This window comes from Salvia miltiorrhiza, chromosome 1 (assembly GCF_028751815.1).
Source record: "Salvia miltiorrhiza cultivar Shanhuang (shh) chromosome 1, IMPLAD_Smil_shh, whole genome shotgun sequence".
Classification (NCBI taxonomy): domain Eukaryota; kingdom Viridiplantae; phylum Streptophyta; class Magnoliopsida; order Lamiales; family Lamiaceae; genus Salvia; species Salvia miltiorrhiza.
The window spans coordinates 45,694,194-45,713,640 of record NC_080387.1 but is presented as its reverse complement, the minus strand read 5'-3'; the positions used below and the strand labels follow the sequence as shown (position 1 = coordinate 45,713,640).

Below are 19,447 nucleotides of genomic sequence, written 5' to 3'. Positions count from 1 at the left end.
AATTAATTAATTTCTTAATTATTTGCTAAAAAAATGAGACATTTGTAAAGAGACATCCTATTATGAAATCTGAAAAATTTGTAATGAATTGTAATGGAACTAAGGGAATACTATATATCATGTTTGATAAAATACATTAAAAAATCTGTAAAATATAATATGGTGTTAAATATGATGTATTAATATTATATAAAGTTAATAATAATATTGTGGGATTAATTTATAAAGGACTGTATGTTTTGTTTATTTTTTACAAAATAAAATATTAGGATGTCATTGATATATTATACACCTCAATCACCCGTATCAAACGAGTCTTAAATGTACTAGGCTAATCATTAATTCTCACTTTATTATGTATTCTCCTTCGATCATTTATAAAGAAAGCGGTTATTATTAACTCTTATACTTATCGTATAAAATAAATTGATTATGAAATGTTATTTATTTTTATTTTATTAAATATTTTTTAGTTTCACATTCTTTACCATTACTATTTTTAAACGGATTTATTAAATACATTAACTTTTTCGTTAATTAATGTGTGGGTTATAGAAAGAAAAATATGGACGGTGAATAGAATCACAACAAAAAATGTATTCTAGTTAAAATAATTATTGGATCAAGAATGGAACCACAAGTATCACATACAATTCGGTCCTTGTTAATAGTGTTTTTATAAAATTTTCTCATTTCAAAAGCTGTAGGGCACACATATAGATGTTCAAATTTTTCTTTTTTTTTTTAGGGAAAGATGTTCAAATTTTTCGAAACACAAATTAAACTTATATCGAATAACATTCGAGAAATCAGAAATGAATCCAAGTGAAAATAAATATACATTTGATCGTGCCCACACGACTCCGACGACCACGCCAGCCCACCTAAACTCCTTTCAAACAAACAAACAAATTAAAAAACAAAAGAAGAAAGAAAAGGAAAAACTGGTTCCTGTTCATCATCGCATCGCATTGCAATAGATTTTGTTGATCATCATCATCTTGAGATTGATGAGAAGAGATAGTGGTGAGAAAAATGACGTCGAAAAACAAACAGAAATTGGTGATGAGGAAGATGTGCCCGAATTTCGAGCGGGAGGACACGCTGGAGACGGTGCTGGAGGTGCCGATCCCGGAGGAGATGTTCGCGACGCTGGGCAGCAACGGGGCGCAGCGGTGGCAGGCCATGGCCGCCTGGATGAAGGCCCAGACGGCGGACAAGTGGTCGTCGCCGCTCATCGTGGGGCGCTACAACGAGATGAGCTTCATCCTCAGCATCGTGGGCTGCCCCATCCTCCCCTTCCAGATCCAGGTGGACCGCTCCATCGAGCGCGCCGTCAAGCACGCTTCCATTGTCAGTCGTCTTCTTTCTTCTTCTTCTAATGATGATGTAGAATGTAGTCTTGTAGCTAATGTGATGGGTGCATGCAGGAGGCGTCGACTGCCAAGTACATCGTGCAGCAGTACATAGCGGCGATGGGCGGGCAGGCGGCGCTGAACGCCCTGAGCAGCATGTGCGTGGTGGGGCAGGTGAAGATCAGCGCGTCGGAGTTCCACCAGGGCGACGAGTCCGTCAAGACCAAGAGCAACGAGCAGGCCGGCGGCTTCGTCCTCTGGCAGAAGAATCCCGACAAGTGGTGCCTCGAGATGCTCATCTCCGGCTCCAAGGTCATCTCCGGCAGCAACGGCGCCCTCTCCTGGCGCCAGTCCTCCAACCAGCACAGGCCCATCTCCAAGGGCCCGCCCCGCCTCCTCCGCCGCTTCCTCCAGGGCCTCGACCCCCGCGCCGCCGCCAATCTCTTCATCGACGCCGTCTGCATCGGCGAGAAGATCATCAACGACGAGGATTGCTTCATTCTCAAGATCGACACCAACCAGAGCACGCTGGAGGCGCAGAGCGGGCCCAAGCACGAGATCATCCACCACACCATCTGGGGCTACTTCAGCCAGCGATCGGGCCTCCTCGTTAAGCTCGAGGATTCCCGGCTGCTCTCTGTCAAGACCTGCAAGGAAGACGGAGACGTTTTCTGGGAAACCAGCACTGAGTCTGTCATCGAGGAATACAAGCTCGTCGAAGGCGTCAACATCGCCCACGGCGGCAAGACCTTCTTCACCGTTTTCAGATACGGGGAGGAGTCTGCAAACCACAAACGAGAGATGCAGGAGACGTGGAAGCTTGAAGAGGTGGATTTCAACGTCTACGGATTGAAACCAGATTTCTTTATGCCTCCCACCGAATTTAAACCAAAAGGGAAGGCTTAAGTTAAGGAGAATACAATCACACTCACACGCTTTTGTAGATTAATCCATTAGACGTAGCTCTATTTTTGTTACATCATATACCCATATATTCTTTTTTTAAAGCAATTAGATCATAGCGATTCTTGAATGCTCATAAATTAACGTTGCATGTTGCATTCTAAAGCTCCATTCAGCTTTGGCCTTGTCGAAACCGGATAAAATTTCCTTCTTTACAATGGATTACAAAAATGATTAGTATATTATCATTTTTATTTGTCCAATTTTACATTTTCCTAAAGAATTAATGGATCATTGTTCCCGTCCGTAAAAATTGTGAGATATCTAAATTGGTGTCTTCCATTACAACATACAAAAAGTATTACTTTTGGCATCCAGATCTCCATGAGTCATTTTCTTTGGTTGAAAAGCAAATACATGCATCAACACTGGATTTTACAAGAATTTAATTCTAAACCTTAGTCAAATGACACCTTCGTTTGGTCCGGTTCAGTTCAAACATTTACATATTCACTTTTTTTTTCTTTTTTGACTTGGGGGAGTTGGGGAGGGGAAGCAGTGGGGTTTGAACCCGGGACCTCACTGTTCACACACAGGAGGTCGCACCGCTTGGTGTCCCCTTAGGAACTTTACATATTCACTTTATTTCTCTTTTTTATACAAATAATAAAATTTCTTGCTTTCTAGGTTAGTACAGAGGGAATTTGTACAAAATCTCAATACACATTCTTTATAGCAATGGAAACTCAATAAATACCCTTTAATCATTGATCATGCAACATTAGAGACGACGTAATAAATAAACAAAATGTACGAAAGGCTTTTTATATGACAAATAACTAAGGATAGTGCAAGATCACTAAACATGTAGACAGTAAACTTAACAAATATATGGGCTAAAATGATCTGTAATTTTGTACTACGTAGTATGTACAATCAACAGCTTGTTGTGAGGTAAATGAGCAATGCGGCTTCACACCCCCTCTCATTTATTCCAACTCATACCATAATCAAATTAAATATAACAGAAACAAACAATGAGGGCTCATTACTAAGATATGCAGTTACCTTGTAACAGTCCTCTCAGCCATCTATCAAGCTAATCATCCTAAATATTACTGGTTGGAATCATATTATATAGTCTGACCACTCAGACATAAACGATGTATGATCCATCGACTCCCCAGGGATCTCCTCGTGCTTCGTTGGCTGTTCCTTGCCACCAACTAATCGGGCTGGATTACCCACCGCTGTTGTTCTTGGCGGCACATCTATCAACACCACTGACCCTGCGCCAATCTTTGCCCCCTCCCCGATTTTCACATTCCCTAGTATAGTCGCCCCAGCACCAATCAGGACTCCATCGCCAATCTTAGGGTGTCGGTCCCCACTCGACTTGCCAGTTCCTCCTAATGTTACATGGTGGAGGATGGAAACATTGTTTCCAATTACAGCAGTCTCGCCTACTACAACTCCCGTTGCATGATCAAATAGGATGCCTTTTCCAACTTTTGCACCCGGGTGGATATCAACAGCAAAGACATCTGAAATTCGAGCTTGAAGTGCAAGTGCTAGAGGCTTTCGAGATTGAGTCCATAGCTTGTGAGCCACTCGGTGAGCCTGAATGCACAAATATAACCACTTCAGATAAGTTATTTGAGCACATCTTCAGAAAAGCTCATGGATCTTTTTTTTGATCGGGAAAAAAGCAATATTATAAAAACGAAAAAGGAGCCGGCACCAGAGATGCCCAAAACCGAAAACACGTACAGCAACTCACTCCACCAAAGGAGAGAGAAGGTGTCCCTCACCACCAAAACAAAGAAACAAGAGGACAGATGAGAAAGGCAAGAAAACTAGATTTTCGCATCTGAAAACCAACTCCTGAAGTCCCTTGAGTTCGGCTGCTTGGAAAAAGCCGAGGCCCACCCCCACGTTCTTGTTTTGATTTCTGCCAGAACTCTTTCAGCCTTCCATTCTTCCTGCTGAAACTTGCAAACGTTTCTCCACTTCCACACGCACCAGACAAAACAGAGCCAGATAGTATTCAAGAAAGAAGTGTCCTCCTTTTCCCCCAAATTTCTGAAAGCCTCCAGATGATCCTTTGCTTTGCGTGGAAGTACCGAATGTTTTCCAACCCATTTGAGAATTGCGTACCAGAGAATTGAGGTCAATTTACATGAGAAGAAAAGCTCATGGATCTAATGTTTACAGAATTATCTAATACAAATTATAACCAACTCCCCTAATTCATATAATCCATCATTGGAAAGTATTTCGTCATTCAAGTTTGCCATCCCCAGTTATTCATTCAAATTCTTTCATGATACTTTCAGTAATCAAATTTAAAAAACTCATGACAAAATGGTCAAATAATAAAATAGTATATCAAACTCATGCAACACATGATTACATACACAGAACTCTATCCACAGAGCAGACGCGAGCATACTAATACACTGTTTATATGATACTTCAAAGTGTTGTCCATAATTATACATGCATATATATATTCCAAAGTTCCAAACATTCATAGGAGTGAACAATGATGGACACAATTTGGTTTAAACCGTAAATCAAACCTGACCAAACTGTATTTATGTGGTTTAGTTTGCTTTATGGTTTGAAAAAGATGGCTTGGTTTAAATTTTTTAAACCAATCAATTAGCTTCCAATAACAGCATAATATACTAATTATCTAAATGTCCAAAAGGTGTTCAAAAAGATCTATTGAAGGTCAGAGTCAATTACTAGAAAGCCCAACGAAATAAACTTGAGAGATGAATAGAATGCCTATGGAGAAAGTAGAAGATCAAACAACGTGTTTTCGTCCAGCATATTGACCCAAGTGCCAAGCTACATGACACCCAAGTTCATTTCTCTTCCAAATTGTTGTCCAAGAGGGTTTCCAAAGAGAAGAAAGCTCAGAATCAATTACTACAAGGGCAAAAGCATAGACTAGAAAGATATTACATGCAAAGAACAAGAAAAATTGGATGATCAAACCGTTCAAATCTTACTCAAACACAGAAACAGAGTACAATCAAGCAGATTTCTTTCAAATTTCAGATATTATACAAAAGGAAGGATTTCACATCGTCCACAGTAATAGCAAGCAGAGTGACTCTTTGCTCGATACTGAGGGATGAAATCCTAATACTACCACTTCTCTAAGGAAACATGCATCAGAACTAATGGAAACCATCATAACTAGTGTAGCAGGCTAGCAGCACTAGAACGCCACTGAACAAGGTCTTAAAGGACCAAAGGCGAACACTGAAGTACAGTACGGGCTCATGAAAATCATGAGATCAGAACATATATTTTGGACACCTTCAGCAATTCAATATTTCTCAACTGCAAGGCCTACAGACTGAAACTTCAAACTAAATGCCCTGATTACCATCGACTTTTATATTTAGTTTTATCAGGTACGAATCACAATGAGAATCGCAAAGATCACCAATTCAGTGAAAACTCAAACAACACACATCACATATTGGAAAATCATTACCCACAAGCACTCATTGAAATATCTCCACCTTTGCAAAGGCCTCATCGACTATTATCCACTTAGCTAACAGGATAAGCTTCAAATAAATTAGGGGAAGGAAAAAAATAAAAGAGCAAAAATTAGACATTAATGCATTGCAAAAGCACCACAAATTATCCAGTAACTAACCAAGACCAAACTTTCAAATCTCACAACTCAATATCTTTAAGCAAAGAAATCAAGTAAGGCGATTCCTATCAGCTGGAAGTTGCTATTGACAACCAATTTAGGGCCAGACAAACAATCAAACAGGTTAAGTGCTTATATAGAAAGTATCGATACCTGGCAAGCGAGGAATCCCTTGTAATTGAGAAGGCAGTGAGAGAAGGAAATACAGGCGGGGTCACGGAAGCGGGCGGCACGGAGGTCGGCGACCGTGGCGGAGCGGAGGGAGGAGTCGGTGGAGAAGATGTTGAGGAAGAGGTCATAGAGAAGCGTGGAGAGCAGAGTAGAGGAGCAGAGCTTGTTGCCCAAGTGGAAGGAGAGAGAGCGCTCCAAGGAGGAGTGAGAGAGGATTGTGGAGTAGAGATAGCTGGCCAGAGCCGGCTCGGCTTCGGCGTCTATACGAGCCTCGGCTTTGATATGTCCCCACAGCCATTCCTCCTCTCCCTCCGAACCCGGAGGCATCGGCGGCGGTGAGGGGTGGCAGATTTCCCCAGTAGGCATTGCCACGGCGTCGTTTTGGGGTTGTGTTTTAGGGTTCGCCGTTGAAAATGTCGGGAAATAATGTGGTATTGTGATTGGATATTGAAATTAATCGGTTAAAGAGAAAAGGATTGGTCGTCATTTTTCTTAAGGATTCTCACATAACTTCGTAATTTTGTTTTTTTGAAGCGACAATTATTAATTTTGTTTGTCCCTTTCAATTTTCACACGAATTTAAGAATTTTATATTAATATGCTTTAAAAAGTAAAATTATAGTTGTATAAATTTTTCATTTCGTATCCATGTATGTTCATTCAAACGAAAAAAGGATTCATAATTTCAAAAAATAAATAACTATGTGATGAGGATGGTATTTAAACCTCCGTATTTTCAAGATGAAGGTAGTCCAACTACTGGAATTAATGAACAAGGGAAATCATCTTCGGAGGAGAAAATGAGGACTAACGGCAACTCTGCAGAGCTGAGCTGACCAGGCGAGAGTAATTCAAGTCAAAGAACAGAATAAAGGTGACAATCAACAGAGGATGAGTATTTTCATAGTCAAAGGAGGAGCATGTTCGAGCCTCTGGCGAAGGACCATCAGTTGCAGAGAAGAGAGAAAAAGATCTCGAGGGGCGGCAGATCTAAAGAATAAGGACGAAGTGTACTTTTGCGCCTGCAAAAGAGCGCACCTAGGAGATGGTTGTGTAACCGAATGGTAGGCAGTCCCTTTCCACCTTTTTGCAGGAACTGTTACCTCTAACCCTCAACTTATCGGCTGACGTGGAAGATGCCTTAAAGTCGATAAGACGATTCTACCCTTGAGCATAAAGAAAGAAGAAACTAAAAATGACGGAATTACCCTCCCGTAATCAGAGCGGGAATTACTAGAATTCCCCTTATGTTATATAATCTATAAATAGTCGGAAGTCCACGTTGTAACACACGATTTATTTAGAAAATATACTTGTTTCAATGTCTTACTATAAACTGCTTTTAAAAAGATCTTCCTATAAACACAAATTTTAAATGTATTCAATTTAATGAAATACAAAAATGTGTACAAATCCAAAATATATGGATAGAGATGAATTTGTTGCGGGTTGCGAATCTCCACTTGATCTTCTGATTATCCTCTTCAAATGCTACTTGAGATCTGATGAGGAGTAATGTATGCAGAGTAGAGAAATGAACTGGGACAGAGGCATCGCTCGGTGGGCTCGGGTCAGAGGAACGGGCTCGGTCAGAGGAATCGCTGAAGTCAGAGGGATGACTTACTCACAGGATAGTCAACGGTAAATTGTGACCGCTTCACCCGGGGAGGGCCAGAGCAGAGGAATCGTTCATGTACAGAGGAATGAGCAAAGACAGACGAAATTACCATCGTACCCCTGACCACGCGGGGAGCATGACTTCTAGGATGAAATTACTATTCTACCCCCCAAATGTACTCTATAAATACCCCATGCACTCCTGCTATGTATAACTACGTGCTCTCTAATACAACAGCAAGTTTACTCTTCTATCAACAATTCGACTTTATTATCTCAACTTCCACAATCTACACTAGGTAAAATCCATAATCCAACCATATTTCACCAATTAAAATACCATCCGTTCAATCATGATTCACCAGCTTTTGGAGGGAAATACGTCTTCTTGATCTCCTTAGATTTGACTTGATGACTTGAACTTGAATTTGATATGTTTCTTGAAATTTTTGGAGGGAAGTTCGCCTTCTTGATCTCCTTGGATTTGATTTGATGACTTGAACTTGAATTGGTATTTGATGACGTTAATCCAGAGGGTTTCCATCAAGTGTAGTCTTGACTCTATCGGTGATATGAATTGATCTGCTTTGCAGAGTAATCTCCATAGTTATGCTTCTTCATCTTTTCTTGGTTTGTCATCGGATCTCATATTTCAGATACACAAAATCTTGAGTACATTCGGGTGTGCCGTACAACCGGGTTGATCCGTACCCAAAATAGTACTCCCTCTGTCCGTGATATCGTTTTCACATTTACCATTGCGGTTCGTCCACGATATCGTTTCCACTTCCATAGTTATAGGGTCCACATAATACTTTATTCTCTTACCTTATATTTTCACTTTTATGGTGGGGCCCAAACTCCACTCACTACAATATCCATTACTATATTATCCACCACTTTTCTTAAAACTCGCGTCGTCCACAATGTGGAAACGATATCGCGGACAGATGTAGTATTATTTATATGGTTTAGATCAGGATATGAGTTCAAATTATGGTACAAATCAAAATCTAAGTGAAGGTGCAACTCAGTTGTACGGTACACGCGGGTATACCCAAGACCACCTCTTTCAGATCTGAGTGGACTCGACTCTGTTGATCCAAATAGCAGTAATTTGAGCGTGTGTGTGTGTGTGTGTTTTTTTTTTTTTTTGTCTAATTGAACATATCAACCAATTTTCTCGCCAATTTGTCCAATTTTACAACACTTTTGTATAATGCCTAGTTTAATCTATCTATCTATACAATAAAGATTTTCGGACACTGCAGTGTCCGGACACTGCATGAAAAACCGGTTTTTTTAAGGTTTTTTGATTGAGCCGGTTTTTTGCTAATTTATGATTTTACTAAAATATCCTTTCCTTAAATTTCTCAACTACTTTTAATCTTTTCCTAAATATATTTTATTTACATTTTTATTTTCTGTAAATTTCGTTTTTTTTGCCATTTTTTTTTCGAATTTTATTTTTATTTTTAAATTGTTTTTTATTTTTCTTTTAAAATATTATTTCCTTAAATTTCTCAACTACTTTTAATCTTTTCCTAAATATATTTTATTTACATTTTTATTTTACCTAAATTTCATTTTTTTTTTGCCATTTTTTTTCGATTTTTATTTTTATTTTAAAATTGTTTTTTTATTTTTTTATCATTTTTTTATTTCTCTTTTAAAATATTCTTTCCTTAAATTTCTCAACTACTTTTAATCTTTTCCTAAATATATTTTATTTACATTTTTATTTTACCTAAATTTCATTTTTTTTTGCCATTTTTTTTCGAAAAATATATTTTATTTTTAAATTGTTTTTTTTTTATTTTTTTATCATTTTATTATTTTTCTTTTAAAACATTGTTTCCTTAAATTTCTTAACTACTTTTAAAATTTATATTTTTTTCGAAATTAATATTTTAGTTGTTTTAAGAGTAAATTTTTATTTTTTTCCAAAATTATGTTTTATTAATTTGTTTCCAGATTTTTTTATTATTATTATTATTATTATTATTATTATTATTATTATTATTATTATTTTTCGAAATTAAATATTTTTTTGGGAATTTAGTATTTTAGTTGTTTTAAGAGTAAATTATTTTTTTTCCAATATTATGTTTTATTAATTTGTTTCCAAATATTTAGGGATTCTCTTAAAAATAATCATATATATTTCACACCATGTGTTTGTGAAAATGCCTGTTCGGTTTTTTTTAAAAAAAAATTAGCGATTTGTTGCCATAAAAAAAATCGCCCCCTCTAAGGGAAAAGGGGGAATCGAACCTCTAACCTTCGTCTAATGTATATGATACTTTGCCACCTTGCCCGGCGGTGGCAGCCGCAATAAGTCATGGTTGGAAATTAACTTACCTTCTAATGTCGTGTACTTATGTTTATTTTAGCTCATTTTAGCTTTTTCATACATTCAATTTAATTCTTATGTTGATTATAAAAATATTAGTTGTTAATATAATTTAACTATATTGTCGATTAGTGTTTTAAATGTGTAATTAATAAAGTATAAAATTGATAAAATAAAAGGAAACGTGTCAAGATTCGTGAGACAGCCCAAAAAGAAAAACGTGTCAAGATTCGTGGGACGGAGGGAGTATATGTTAAATGGTCTTGCAAGCGAAATCCAATCGTATAAATTTTTTTATTTTTTCCAAATTCAATAATTAATTTCAATACATTGCAAAATGCCATCATATATTTATTTTTTCGATCTATTTCCCATCATATGATTCATTTTATTTTAAAAAATGTAACTAATTTAGTTTAATCAATTAGTTCAACTTTATTTCATTGAGTATAATTATTTCGACATCATTATTTAAACTATAGTAGTTCATTTTCTTATTATCAAATTGACATCAATACTATATTATGATACATTTTCTTCAAGTATATGTTATATAGTTTCCCGAGCGATGTCTCATCGTATGATTCATTTTGTTTAAGTAAGATTTTTAATTACACAACGTAATTCCATTGAGTAATATATTTATTCATTTATAATATATTTTATGCAATTTTATGTTTTTTAGGCTAAAACATATTCAATTGTTTTGACAAAATATACATTACTTAAAATATAATATATTATAGGCAATTTTATTTTTGGCAAAACAACTTCAATTGTTTATACAATATAAATATTCCTTCATTTATATAATATTTAATTTTATAATTTCCATCATTTATATTGCCCACATACGTATTCCTTCATTTATAATATATTTAATATTATATGTCTTCATTTAATTGGCCAACATATATATTCTTTCATTTTTAATAAAATTTCCTTCATTACATATATATCTTATACAATTCAATTTATTTCATTTTTTTTTCAAATTCACTAAATAATTCAACTTTATTTCATGAATACACTTATTTCGACTTCATTAATCACACAATAGTGATTTATTTAGTTATTGTGATATCTATTACAGTACTTTATTATAATATAATCAAATAAAGTATATGTTACATACTTTCCGATCAAAATCCCATCGTATGATTAATTGTTTTATTTTTTATTTTTATCCACTTCACTAATTTATTTGAATTAATAAATTCAAATTGATGAACGTTGAGTATAATTATTTCTTATAATTATATCGCGTTTAATACTAAAATATAATACATTGTCTTCATATATATGTCATATAGTTATTGACTTCACTAATTTCATTCAATCAATTAGTTCAACATTATTTCATTTAGTATAATTATTTCGACATCATTATTTACACTATAGTAGTTCATTATCTTATTATCAAATCGACATCAATACTATATTACAATGCATTATCTTCAATGATATGTTATATACTTTTCCGACCAATATCCCAACGTATTCACAATTTCTTTTGTTCAAGTTCATTAATTTATTTCAATTAATTAAGTAAACTTTATTCGTATTATTTCAATTATTATAATATATTTAATCTAAGTATATATTATTTAATTTTTCAATCGATGCCCCATAGTATGATTCATTTTAATTTATTTCTAACGCATAACTAATGCGTTTGTCACTACTGGACAAGGTGACAAAGTATTACTCATATATTATTGAGGTCTCAGGTTAAAATCCCGCAAACACACCTTTTTCTTTTTATTTCGGTTTTTTTTTTTTTAAATCTTCTTCCAAATGTTCTTTTTTTATTATATTTCATTTTTTAAAAAAATAATCTTCCAGATGTTCTTTAAAAAAACAAAAAATCAAAGACAATATATAAATGAAAACAAATATAGGATTATTTTGAAGGGAGTCTTTAAAATTAGTAATAATAAAAATAATTAACATAAATTTCGCAACTTTTGCTTTTATTTCGGTTTTTTTAAAAAAACAATTTCTTCCAATTTTATTTTTTTGTTATTGTATTTCGTTTTTTTTTTAAAAAAATCATCTTCAATATGTTATTTTTAAAAAAATATTCGAATAAAATACATAAATGAAAACAAATCTAGAATTATTTTGAAAGGAATCTCTAAATTAGTAAAAATAAAAAAATTAACATAACATTCGCAAAATAAATTATATGTGGAAATAAATCTAGGATTATTTTAGGAGAATATCTAAATTACTGGAATCAAATATAGGATTAATCTTTGGAGAATGAAAATCTAGGATTATTTTAGTATAATCTCTAAATATGTGGAAACAAATTAATAAAACATAATTTTGGAAAAAAAAAACAATTTACTCTTAACACAACTAAAATATTAATTTAAAAAAAATGTAATTTCGAAAAATAAATATTAATAATAATAAAAATATCTGGAAACAAATCTATGATTATTTTTAAGAGAATCCCTAAATATTTGGAAACAAATTAATAAAACATAATTTTGGAAAAAAAAAAAAAATTACTCTTAAAACAACTAAAATATTAATTTCGGAAAAAAATAAATTTCAAAAAAAAAATTCGAAAAATAAATAATAATAATAAAAATATCTGGAAACAAATTAATAAAACATAATTTTGGAAAAAAAAAATAATTTACTCTTAAAACAACTAAAATATTAATTTCGGAAAAAAATAAATTTCGAAAAAAATATTTAATTTCGAAAAATAAATAATAATAATAATAATAATAATAATAATAATAATAATAATAATAATAATAATAATAATAATAATAATAAATCTGGAAACAAATTAATAAAACATAATTTTGGAAAAAAATAAAAATTTACTCTTAAAACAACTAAAATATTAATTTCGAAAAAAATATAAATTTTAAAAGTAGTTGAGAAATTTAAGGAAATAATATTTTAAAAGAAAATTAATAAAATGATAAAAAAATAAAAAAACAATTTAAAAATAAAATATATTTTTCGAAAAAAAATGGCAAAAAAAAAATGAAATTTAGGTAAAATAAAAATGTAAATAAAATATATTTAGGAAAAGATTAAAAGTAGTTGAGAAACTTATGGAAAGAATATTTTAAAAGAAAAATAAAAAAACGATAAAAAAAAATAAAAAAAACAATTTAAAAATAAAAAATATTTTTCGAAAAAAAAATGGCAAAAAAAAAAGAACGAAATTTACAGAAAATAAAAATGTAAATAAAATATATTTAGGAAAAGGTTAAAAGTAGTTGAGAAATTTAAGGAAAGGATATTTTAGTAAAACCATAAATTAGCAAAAAATCGGCTCAATCAAAAAATTTTAAAAAAACCGGTTTTTCATGCAGTGTCCGGACACTGCAGTGTCCGAAAATCACTACTCCTATCTATATATGCAACCACTTCTTCTATTTGTTTTGTATTGACATTGTACTTTACGAATTTTATATATGCAACCACTTCTATTTGTTTTGTACTGACATTGTACATTACGAATTTTTCATTCTTCAAATGTATCTTGAATCATGGTCAATGTTGCAATTGCAATTTGAAAATAAAATAAAATATGAGAAAAGAAGAAAACGATGATTTATTTAACACAATGATGACGGAAAAGTTTAAATCAATGATTTAATATTGAAAAGATCAAACATAAATGGTAAACTTCAAAAGTTGAAATTAAAATAAGTAATATTAACCACACAAAAATTGATTCGAATTGTTAGGGTTTTCCAATAAAGAAAATACTCCCAAAAAGTGATGTATGGTGCTTGAATTGCAATGAGAACACGGTATTCTTTAGTAAAAGGCGAAAGAATAGTTCGCTATGTGCCCATTGCGCAGCTGCGTGTTTTAGAATTCGCAAATCTGCAGTATTTATAAACCCTTCCGTAGCATTCTTTGGTCTCTGGGCGATGTGGGTGGGATTCTCTTCGAGAAAAAGGTCTTTGCTGCCTTCTCCATAATTTAATGAATGCTTCGATTTTTTCACTATTTGCTTCAATTAAAAGTTGGCATTTGACAATTTCGAATCAAGTTTATCTTTCTAAGTTGGAAACTATATTTTTAATAATAATCAACTTTTCATTTGAACTCTAAAGTGGTATACTGCAAGAAGGATATTAAAAACCATATATTATTAACATCACACCCCTAGTTCTTTTAAAAAGAAAATCTTATCGTTTTACAAGTGTATACTTCTTCCATTTCTCTTTCTAAGTTGCATCAGCGATTTATTTTGATCGACTCCTGAAATCCAATATGTTGGCTTCGCTATGTAATGCTTTAGTTCAATTTTATTAAACATGTAATCTTAAAAATATTTATATTAATATAGTGCTTGGCTAAGCTTATTTTAAAGAACTTATAACTTATAAGTATTTGGAGTTTATAAGCTCTTGGAGCTTATAAGATGTTTCAAGACCTTATAAAATGTAGTTTCTTAAGATTTTATAAGTTGTCAAAGTGTTTGGATAATTGAGCTTATAAGCTAGAAAGAGAAATTTTAGTTAGAGAGAGAAAGTCGAAAAGAGATGATACTCCCTCCGTCCGCGTCATAAAACTAGCTAGTTTACAAAATGTCACGTTGTTAATTTCGGTTTTCATGTAAGACTAAATGTGACAGAATTCTAATTGGGGTTGATTTTAAAAAATTAAAAGTTCATATATTTATTAGCAAAGAAAATAGTTTTGACTAAACATAAATGATTTAGATATAGTTCACATATTTTATAGACAATTAACTCCATTAACAAAATGCATGTTTTCGGTTCATAATTTTTTTTTTCATACTTTTATAAAATTGCAATAAATTTGGTAGATACAACGTGAACACAATTCTCCACAATCACAAATTATGACGTAAGCTCGACCACTTAGTTGACTTTAGGCAAGCATCTTTCCTAAGTGCAATGGAGATTGCAAACCACTACTTCCATGCTCCTTCCACTTGGATGTCTATGTGGGAGATATATACTAAACTTTTTTCACAAAAGTTGGTTACTTGTTATCCCTAAGAACTTCTTCCCTCACTTCATGTTTATTATTCACTTCTTTGGTTCTTACTCAATACCAAAAATTCAATTTAAACTTGCGTTTGTTGGAAATGTGACATTTACTTTTCATAATTTTTTGGTTCAAATTTCTCTAAAGTGAACATGTCTATAATGATTTTAATATGCACAGTCTAACTCGCTAGTTTCTATAGTGATTTTTTTTCTTTTTCCTTTTTTATTGAAATTTTTCACTTATTTGCCGGTTAGTTGAGATGATAGGGGAGAGTAAATTGAACTGAAACCGATAAACCGAATCAAATTACAGAATTTGATTCAATTTTGCGATCATTTTGGATTCAGTTTGATTTATAGAGTACACATGAGGGGTTATCATCTTCAATGCTCCGCCGAAAAGGGAGAGACAGAAGAAAAAATAATACTCCCTTCATCCTTATAAAAAGTAATTATTTGTAAATAACACGAGTTTTAATAAAGTAGATGAATGTGTTGTGAGTGGAGTAAGTGTCCTACTTTATTGTAGTGGAAAATTTACTAAAAATATATTGAATACATTTTATGAGTACGGACAAAAATGACAAATTGGATACATTTTATGAGTATGGATGGAGTATTATTTTAGTTGAAATTTTGTTCATCTAAAATGTATTTGCAATACAACCAACACAGATTATAAAATTGGGTTATCATTTTCTATTCCAATTTTTCATAGTCTTGTTTTCGTTAATATCTTAATCTTTAAAAGTTATCAACATCAATGATTGTTCAATCGTGTTATTAATTTTATCATCAAAATAAAGTAAATAACTGACACAAAATGAAAATATTGTCAATATTTAGAATAGAAAATACTCCCTCCGTCCCTGAAATGGCTTCCTCTTTGGGGACGGCACGGGTTTTAATAAAAAGTTGTAAAGTGTATTGATAATGGAGAAAAAGTGATATAATTATTATTGGAAATTGTGAAAAGTGTTATAATTAGTATTGAGAGTGGTGAAAAGTAAGAATAAATAAAGTATTATTAGTGGTGGGGTAGGTTTCCAAAAATGAAAGGAAAGAAAGAGGAAGTTATTTGGGGGACGTCCCAAAATGGAAAAAGAGGAAGTTATTTTAGGGACAGAAGGAGTATCAATAATCAGTTTGACTCAAAATTGTTAAGTTTTTCAACGAAGGAAACACCCTCCAGAAATCATATAAATTGATTCAAATAGTTATTCAAATAGTTGAGTGAAACGAAGAACATCCTCAAACAGCTGATTAAGATTATGTATACAATAAAAATTGACTTAATTTGTTGGGGTTTTCCAATAATACAATAAAAATTGACTTAATTTGTTGGGGTTTTCCAAAACGAAAACACCCTTCAAAAAGTGGCGTATGCTGCTTGAATTGCGACGAGCACACGGTCTTCTTTAGTAAAAGGCGAAAGAATAGTTCGCTATGTGCTCAACGCGCAGCTGCGTATTTTAACACTTCGCAAATTTTCCATATTTATTAATATTGGCGTAGCATTTTGTTTGGGTTTGTCTGCGATGTGGGACTCATCCTAAGAGTAAAAGGTGTTTGCTCTGTCTTCTTCATTATTTTAATTAATGACTGCCTGGATTTTCTTTCACTATTTGCTTTAACGAAAATTTTGGCACTAATCTACTTTTTAATTGAATGTTTATTTATTTGTAAGTAGAGATGTCAATTCAGCTCGAAATATATGAGCTGACTCAATTAACTCGCTACACTAAGAGGATTAGGGTTGAAAATTTTCAATCGATGAAAATTATAACTCGATTAGCCCCGTAACCAAATAGTCCGACACTCGATAGGATCGATCCGAAACCCTATAGGGCTGACCCAAAAAAAATGTGTTCGCTTGATTATGTGAATTTTTTTTTGTTATTTGATTTTCAACTTCATTACCTTGCTTATGAAATTTAGTATAATAAAATATTTTTTTCAAAAATTTGTGAAATGTATTTTGATTCAATATTAGAAAGTTATACTCATCATTTCACTTATCCGTATTTATAATCCAATACCTAACATAAATATTTAGATGTAAAAATAAAAAATGATACTTATTTAATAAATGGGTAATTGTCTGTAAATCCATAACGTTTACACGAAATTGATTTTTGCACTTAATTTTATTTTTCTACTTTTAAATACATAATCTTTCGTTTTTGTCTCAAATTTATTCCGTGACCAATTTTTTCTTAAGCTGGCGTTGGAAATGCCACTGTGGCAGTCTGAATTGCATTGAATTAGATACATCAACAGTTTCAACAAATCAAATATCCCTATAAATTTGCATTGAATTCAAATATCCCTATAAATTTGCATTGAATTAGGCAGGGGCTGCGCGCACGCAAACCCCCTCTACCACAAATTATGACATAAGTTCGACCACTTGGGTCGACTTTAGGCAAGCACCCTCCTAAGTGCAATGGAGGTTACAAACCTAGGCCATGAGCCTTCTAGATCAACCATCGACCCCGTCCAGGTAAGTATGGGATTTGATTTTATTTCTTCCATTTATCCACACGCTACTTCCATGCTCCATCTACTTGGATACCTATGTGGGATATACACTTTGTTTATTCAAAAAATTAATCGCTTCCTTCTCCTTTGCCTCCTTTGCATTTTTGACATTTACTTTACATAATTTTTTGTTTCAAAATTTATTCGAAGTGTATACGTCTATAACCACATTAATATACACTTATTTTTTTTTTTTTATCAGGAAAAAAATCATATAGTATTAACTATAGGCTTCGGTATCCTTTGCCCAGAAGCGTTTACAAAATGAGAGAAAATCAAAAGCAGAGGCTTGAAAAGGGTCCTAAACACTTGAGTGCCTCTATTGCAGAGTTAATCTATCAACTTTGCATCAGAAAACCATATGCCATTTTCCACCCCCACATTCTGAATTTGATCTCTGCCAGCAGTTTTTCCGATTTCCAAACTTAATTTGATTCGATTTTGAGATCGTTATCATCCTCAATGCTCCGCCGGAAACACTCATGTTATCAACCTTGCTTACAATTTCAGTTGTCCACCAGAGCTTGGGAGTTGAAGAATTTGCATTGGTTAGCTCAATAGACTCATCATTATGCAATGTTCTCATAATTCTTCACTTGGAAGCTTGGGTTGGATATGTGGATCCTCCTTCCTTTATGCTCCAAACACCTTTTATTTCTTGATTTTTTAGTCATTATTGTAATGAAAACATGATTTGCTTTTTTCTATCAAATCATAATTTTCTATTTTAATTTCTATAGATTATTGCTAAGAAAACTCCTGAGTATTTTGAGTATGATGTTTTGGCCTGTAAGAGTTGAGAGAACATTATGTCCTATTTTTCAGAAAACATGAGCCACTATTTGAACGAACATCGGCGCCAAATTTTGACCAAGTGTATTTGATTATATGTATAGTTTACGACCGCCAAATTTCATCAATTTCCATTATGGTTTGATACATTAATTTCAAACAACTCAAATTAGACAACTTGAAACTACCAAGTTTAAAAAAAAAGGATGAGAGCCCAAGTTTACTCTTTGAATTGAGGGATCAAATGAACGGATCTCCCTGTGAAATTTTAACCGTAGATACGCATGTATGTATACTAGGTATCTGGAGATTTTCAGCCATTTTCATTGAGCTTAGCCTTGTTTTCTACAAGTTCAAAGTAGTCAACTTGAAACTGTCCAATTTCAAGATGCCATTTTCAAATGAGTATATCTTCTGAACCATAGCAGTTGATAGAGTCATTCAAATTGGAGATGTCTCAAAGTTTTCAGAAAGCTATTTTCTGTATTTTTTTCAAGCATTCTACGAATTATAATGAATTTTTAAAAAAAAATTGAATTAAAACAGTAGTCATTTTGAAAAATTTGCCAAAAAACTGGCTAAAGCGTTGAGTATGAGTTAAACTTGAACACAGACCTTACTTGATTATTATATAATTATGTGTCTAAATGCATGAATTATGTGCATGTTAAAGAGTTAGTAAGTTAGGAAAAAGGGTAAACCAACGCAACATGAGGGTTATCATCTTCAATGCTCCGCTGGAAAGGGAGAGACAGAAGAAAAAATAACATCTTAGTTGAAATGTAGTTCATCTAAAATGTACTTGAAATAGAACCAACACAGATTATAAAATTGGGTTATCATTTTTTATTCCAATTCTTCATAGTCTCGTTTTTGTTAATATCTCAATTTTTAAAATTTATCAGTTAGAGCTTTTGAAACATCATTGATTGTTCAATCTTGTTTTCAATTTTATCATCAAAATAAAATAAAATAAAATAATTGACACAAAAGGAAAAGAGATTAGAATAGAAAAGATCATTAATCA

The 19,447-nt window shown here is 32.8% G+C and overlaps 2 protein-coding genes and 3 non-coding genes across 5 annotated transcripts; 1 reads left to right on the top strand and 4 right to left on the bottom strand.

The window, feature by feature from the left end:
• Positions 1-762: 762 nt before the first annotated feature.
• Positions 763-2,473, top strand: LOC130986296 (uncharacterized). Its single transcript, XM_057909668.1, has 2 exons — positions 763-1,353; positions 1,431-2,473. Exons 1-2 carry the CDS (start codon positions 1,036-1,038, stop codon positions 2,259-2,261), a joined length of 1,149 nt encoding a protein of 382 aa, XP_057765651.1. The 5' UTR covers positions 763-1,035; the 3' UTR covers positions 2,262-2,473.
• Positions 2,474-3,104: 631 nt separating this feature from the next.
• LOC130986286 (serine acetyltransferase 5-like) lies at positions 3,105-6,618 on the bottom strand. The gene is made up of 2 exons (XM_057909655.1): positions 6,094-6,618; positions 3,105-3,878 (listed from the first exon to the last, which is right to left on the bottom strand). The coding sequence occupies exons 1-2, from the start codon at positions 6,475-6,477 to the stop codon at positions 3,387-3,389; spliced, it is 876 nt and encodes a 291-aa protein (XP_057765638.1). The 5' UTR covers positions 6,478-6,618; the 3' UTR covers positions 3,105-3,386.
• A 7,189-nt stretch (positions 6,619-13,807) lies between these two features.
• On the bottom strand, positions 13,808-13,927 carry LOC131007463 (U5 spliceosomal RNA). The gene has a single exon (XR_009096162.1). It is a non-coding gene; the product is annotated as a U5 spliceosomal RNA (small nuclear RNA).
• A 2,505-nt stretch (positions 13,928-16,432) lies between these two features.
• On the bottom strand, positions 16,433-16,552 carry LOC131007462 (U5 spliceosomal RNA). The gene has a single exon (XR_009096161.1). It is a non-coding gene; the product is annotated as a U5 spliceosomal RNA (small nuclear RNA).
• An 887-nt stretch (positions 16,553-17,439) lies between these two features.
• On the bottom strand, positions 17,440-17,598 carry LOC131007361 (U1 spliceosomal RNA). The gene has a single exon (XR_009096064.1). It is a non-coding gene; the product is annotated as a U1 spliceosomal RNA (small nuclear RNA).
• Positions 17,599-19,447: the final 1,849 nt, after the last annotated feature.

Excerpts from the sequence above, each read along its gene's own strand:
- LOC130986296 (XM_057909668.1), top strand. The coding sequence starts at position 1,036 with ATGACGTCGAAAAACAAACAGAAATTGGTGATGAGGAAGATGTGCCCG. Across the intron at positions 1,354-1,430 it reads CCGTCAAGCACGCTTCCATT|GAGGCGTCGACTGCCAAGTA; the intron begins GTCAGTCGTCTT and ends GGGTGCATGCAG.
- LOC130986286 (XM_057909655.1), bottom strand. The coding sequence starts at position 6,477 with ATGCCTACTGGGGAAATCTGCCACCCCTCACCGCCGCCGATGCCTCCG. Across the intron at positions 3,879-6,093 it reads AGGGATTCCTCGCTTGCCAG|GCTCACCGAGTGGCTCACAA; the intron begins GTATCGATACTT and ends TTGTGCATTCAG.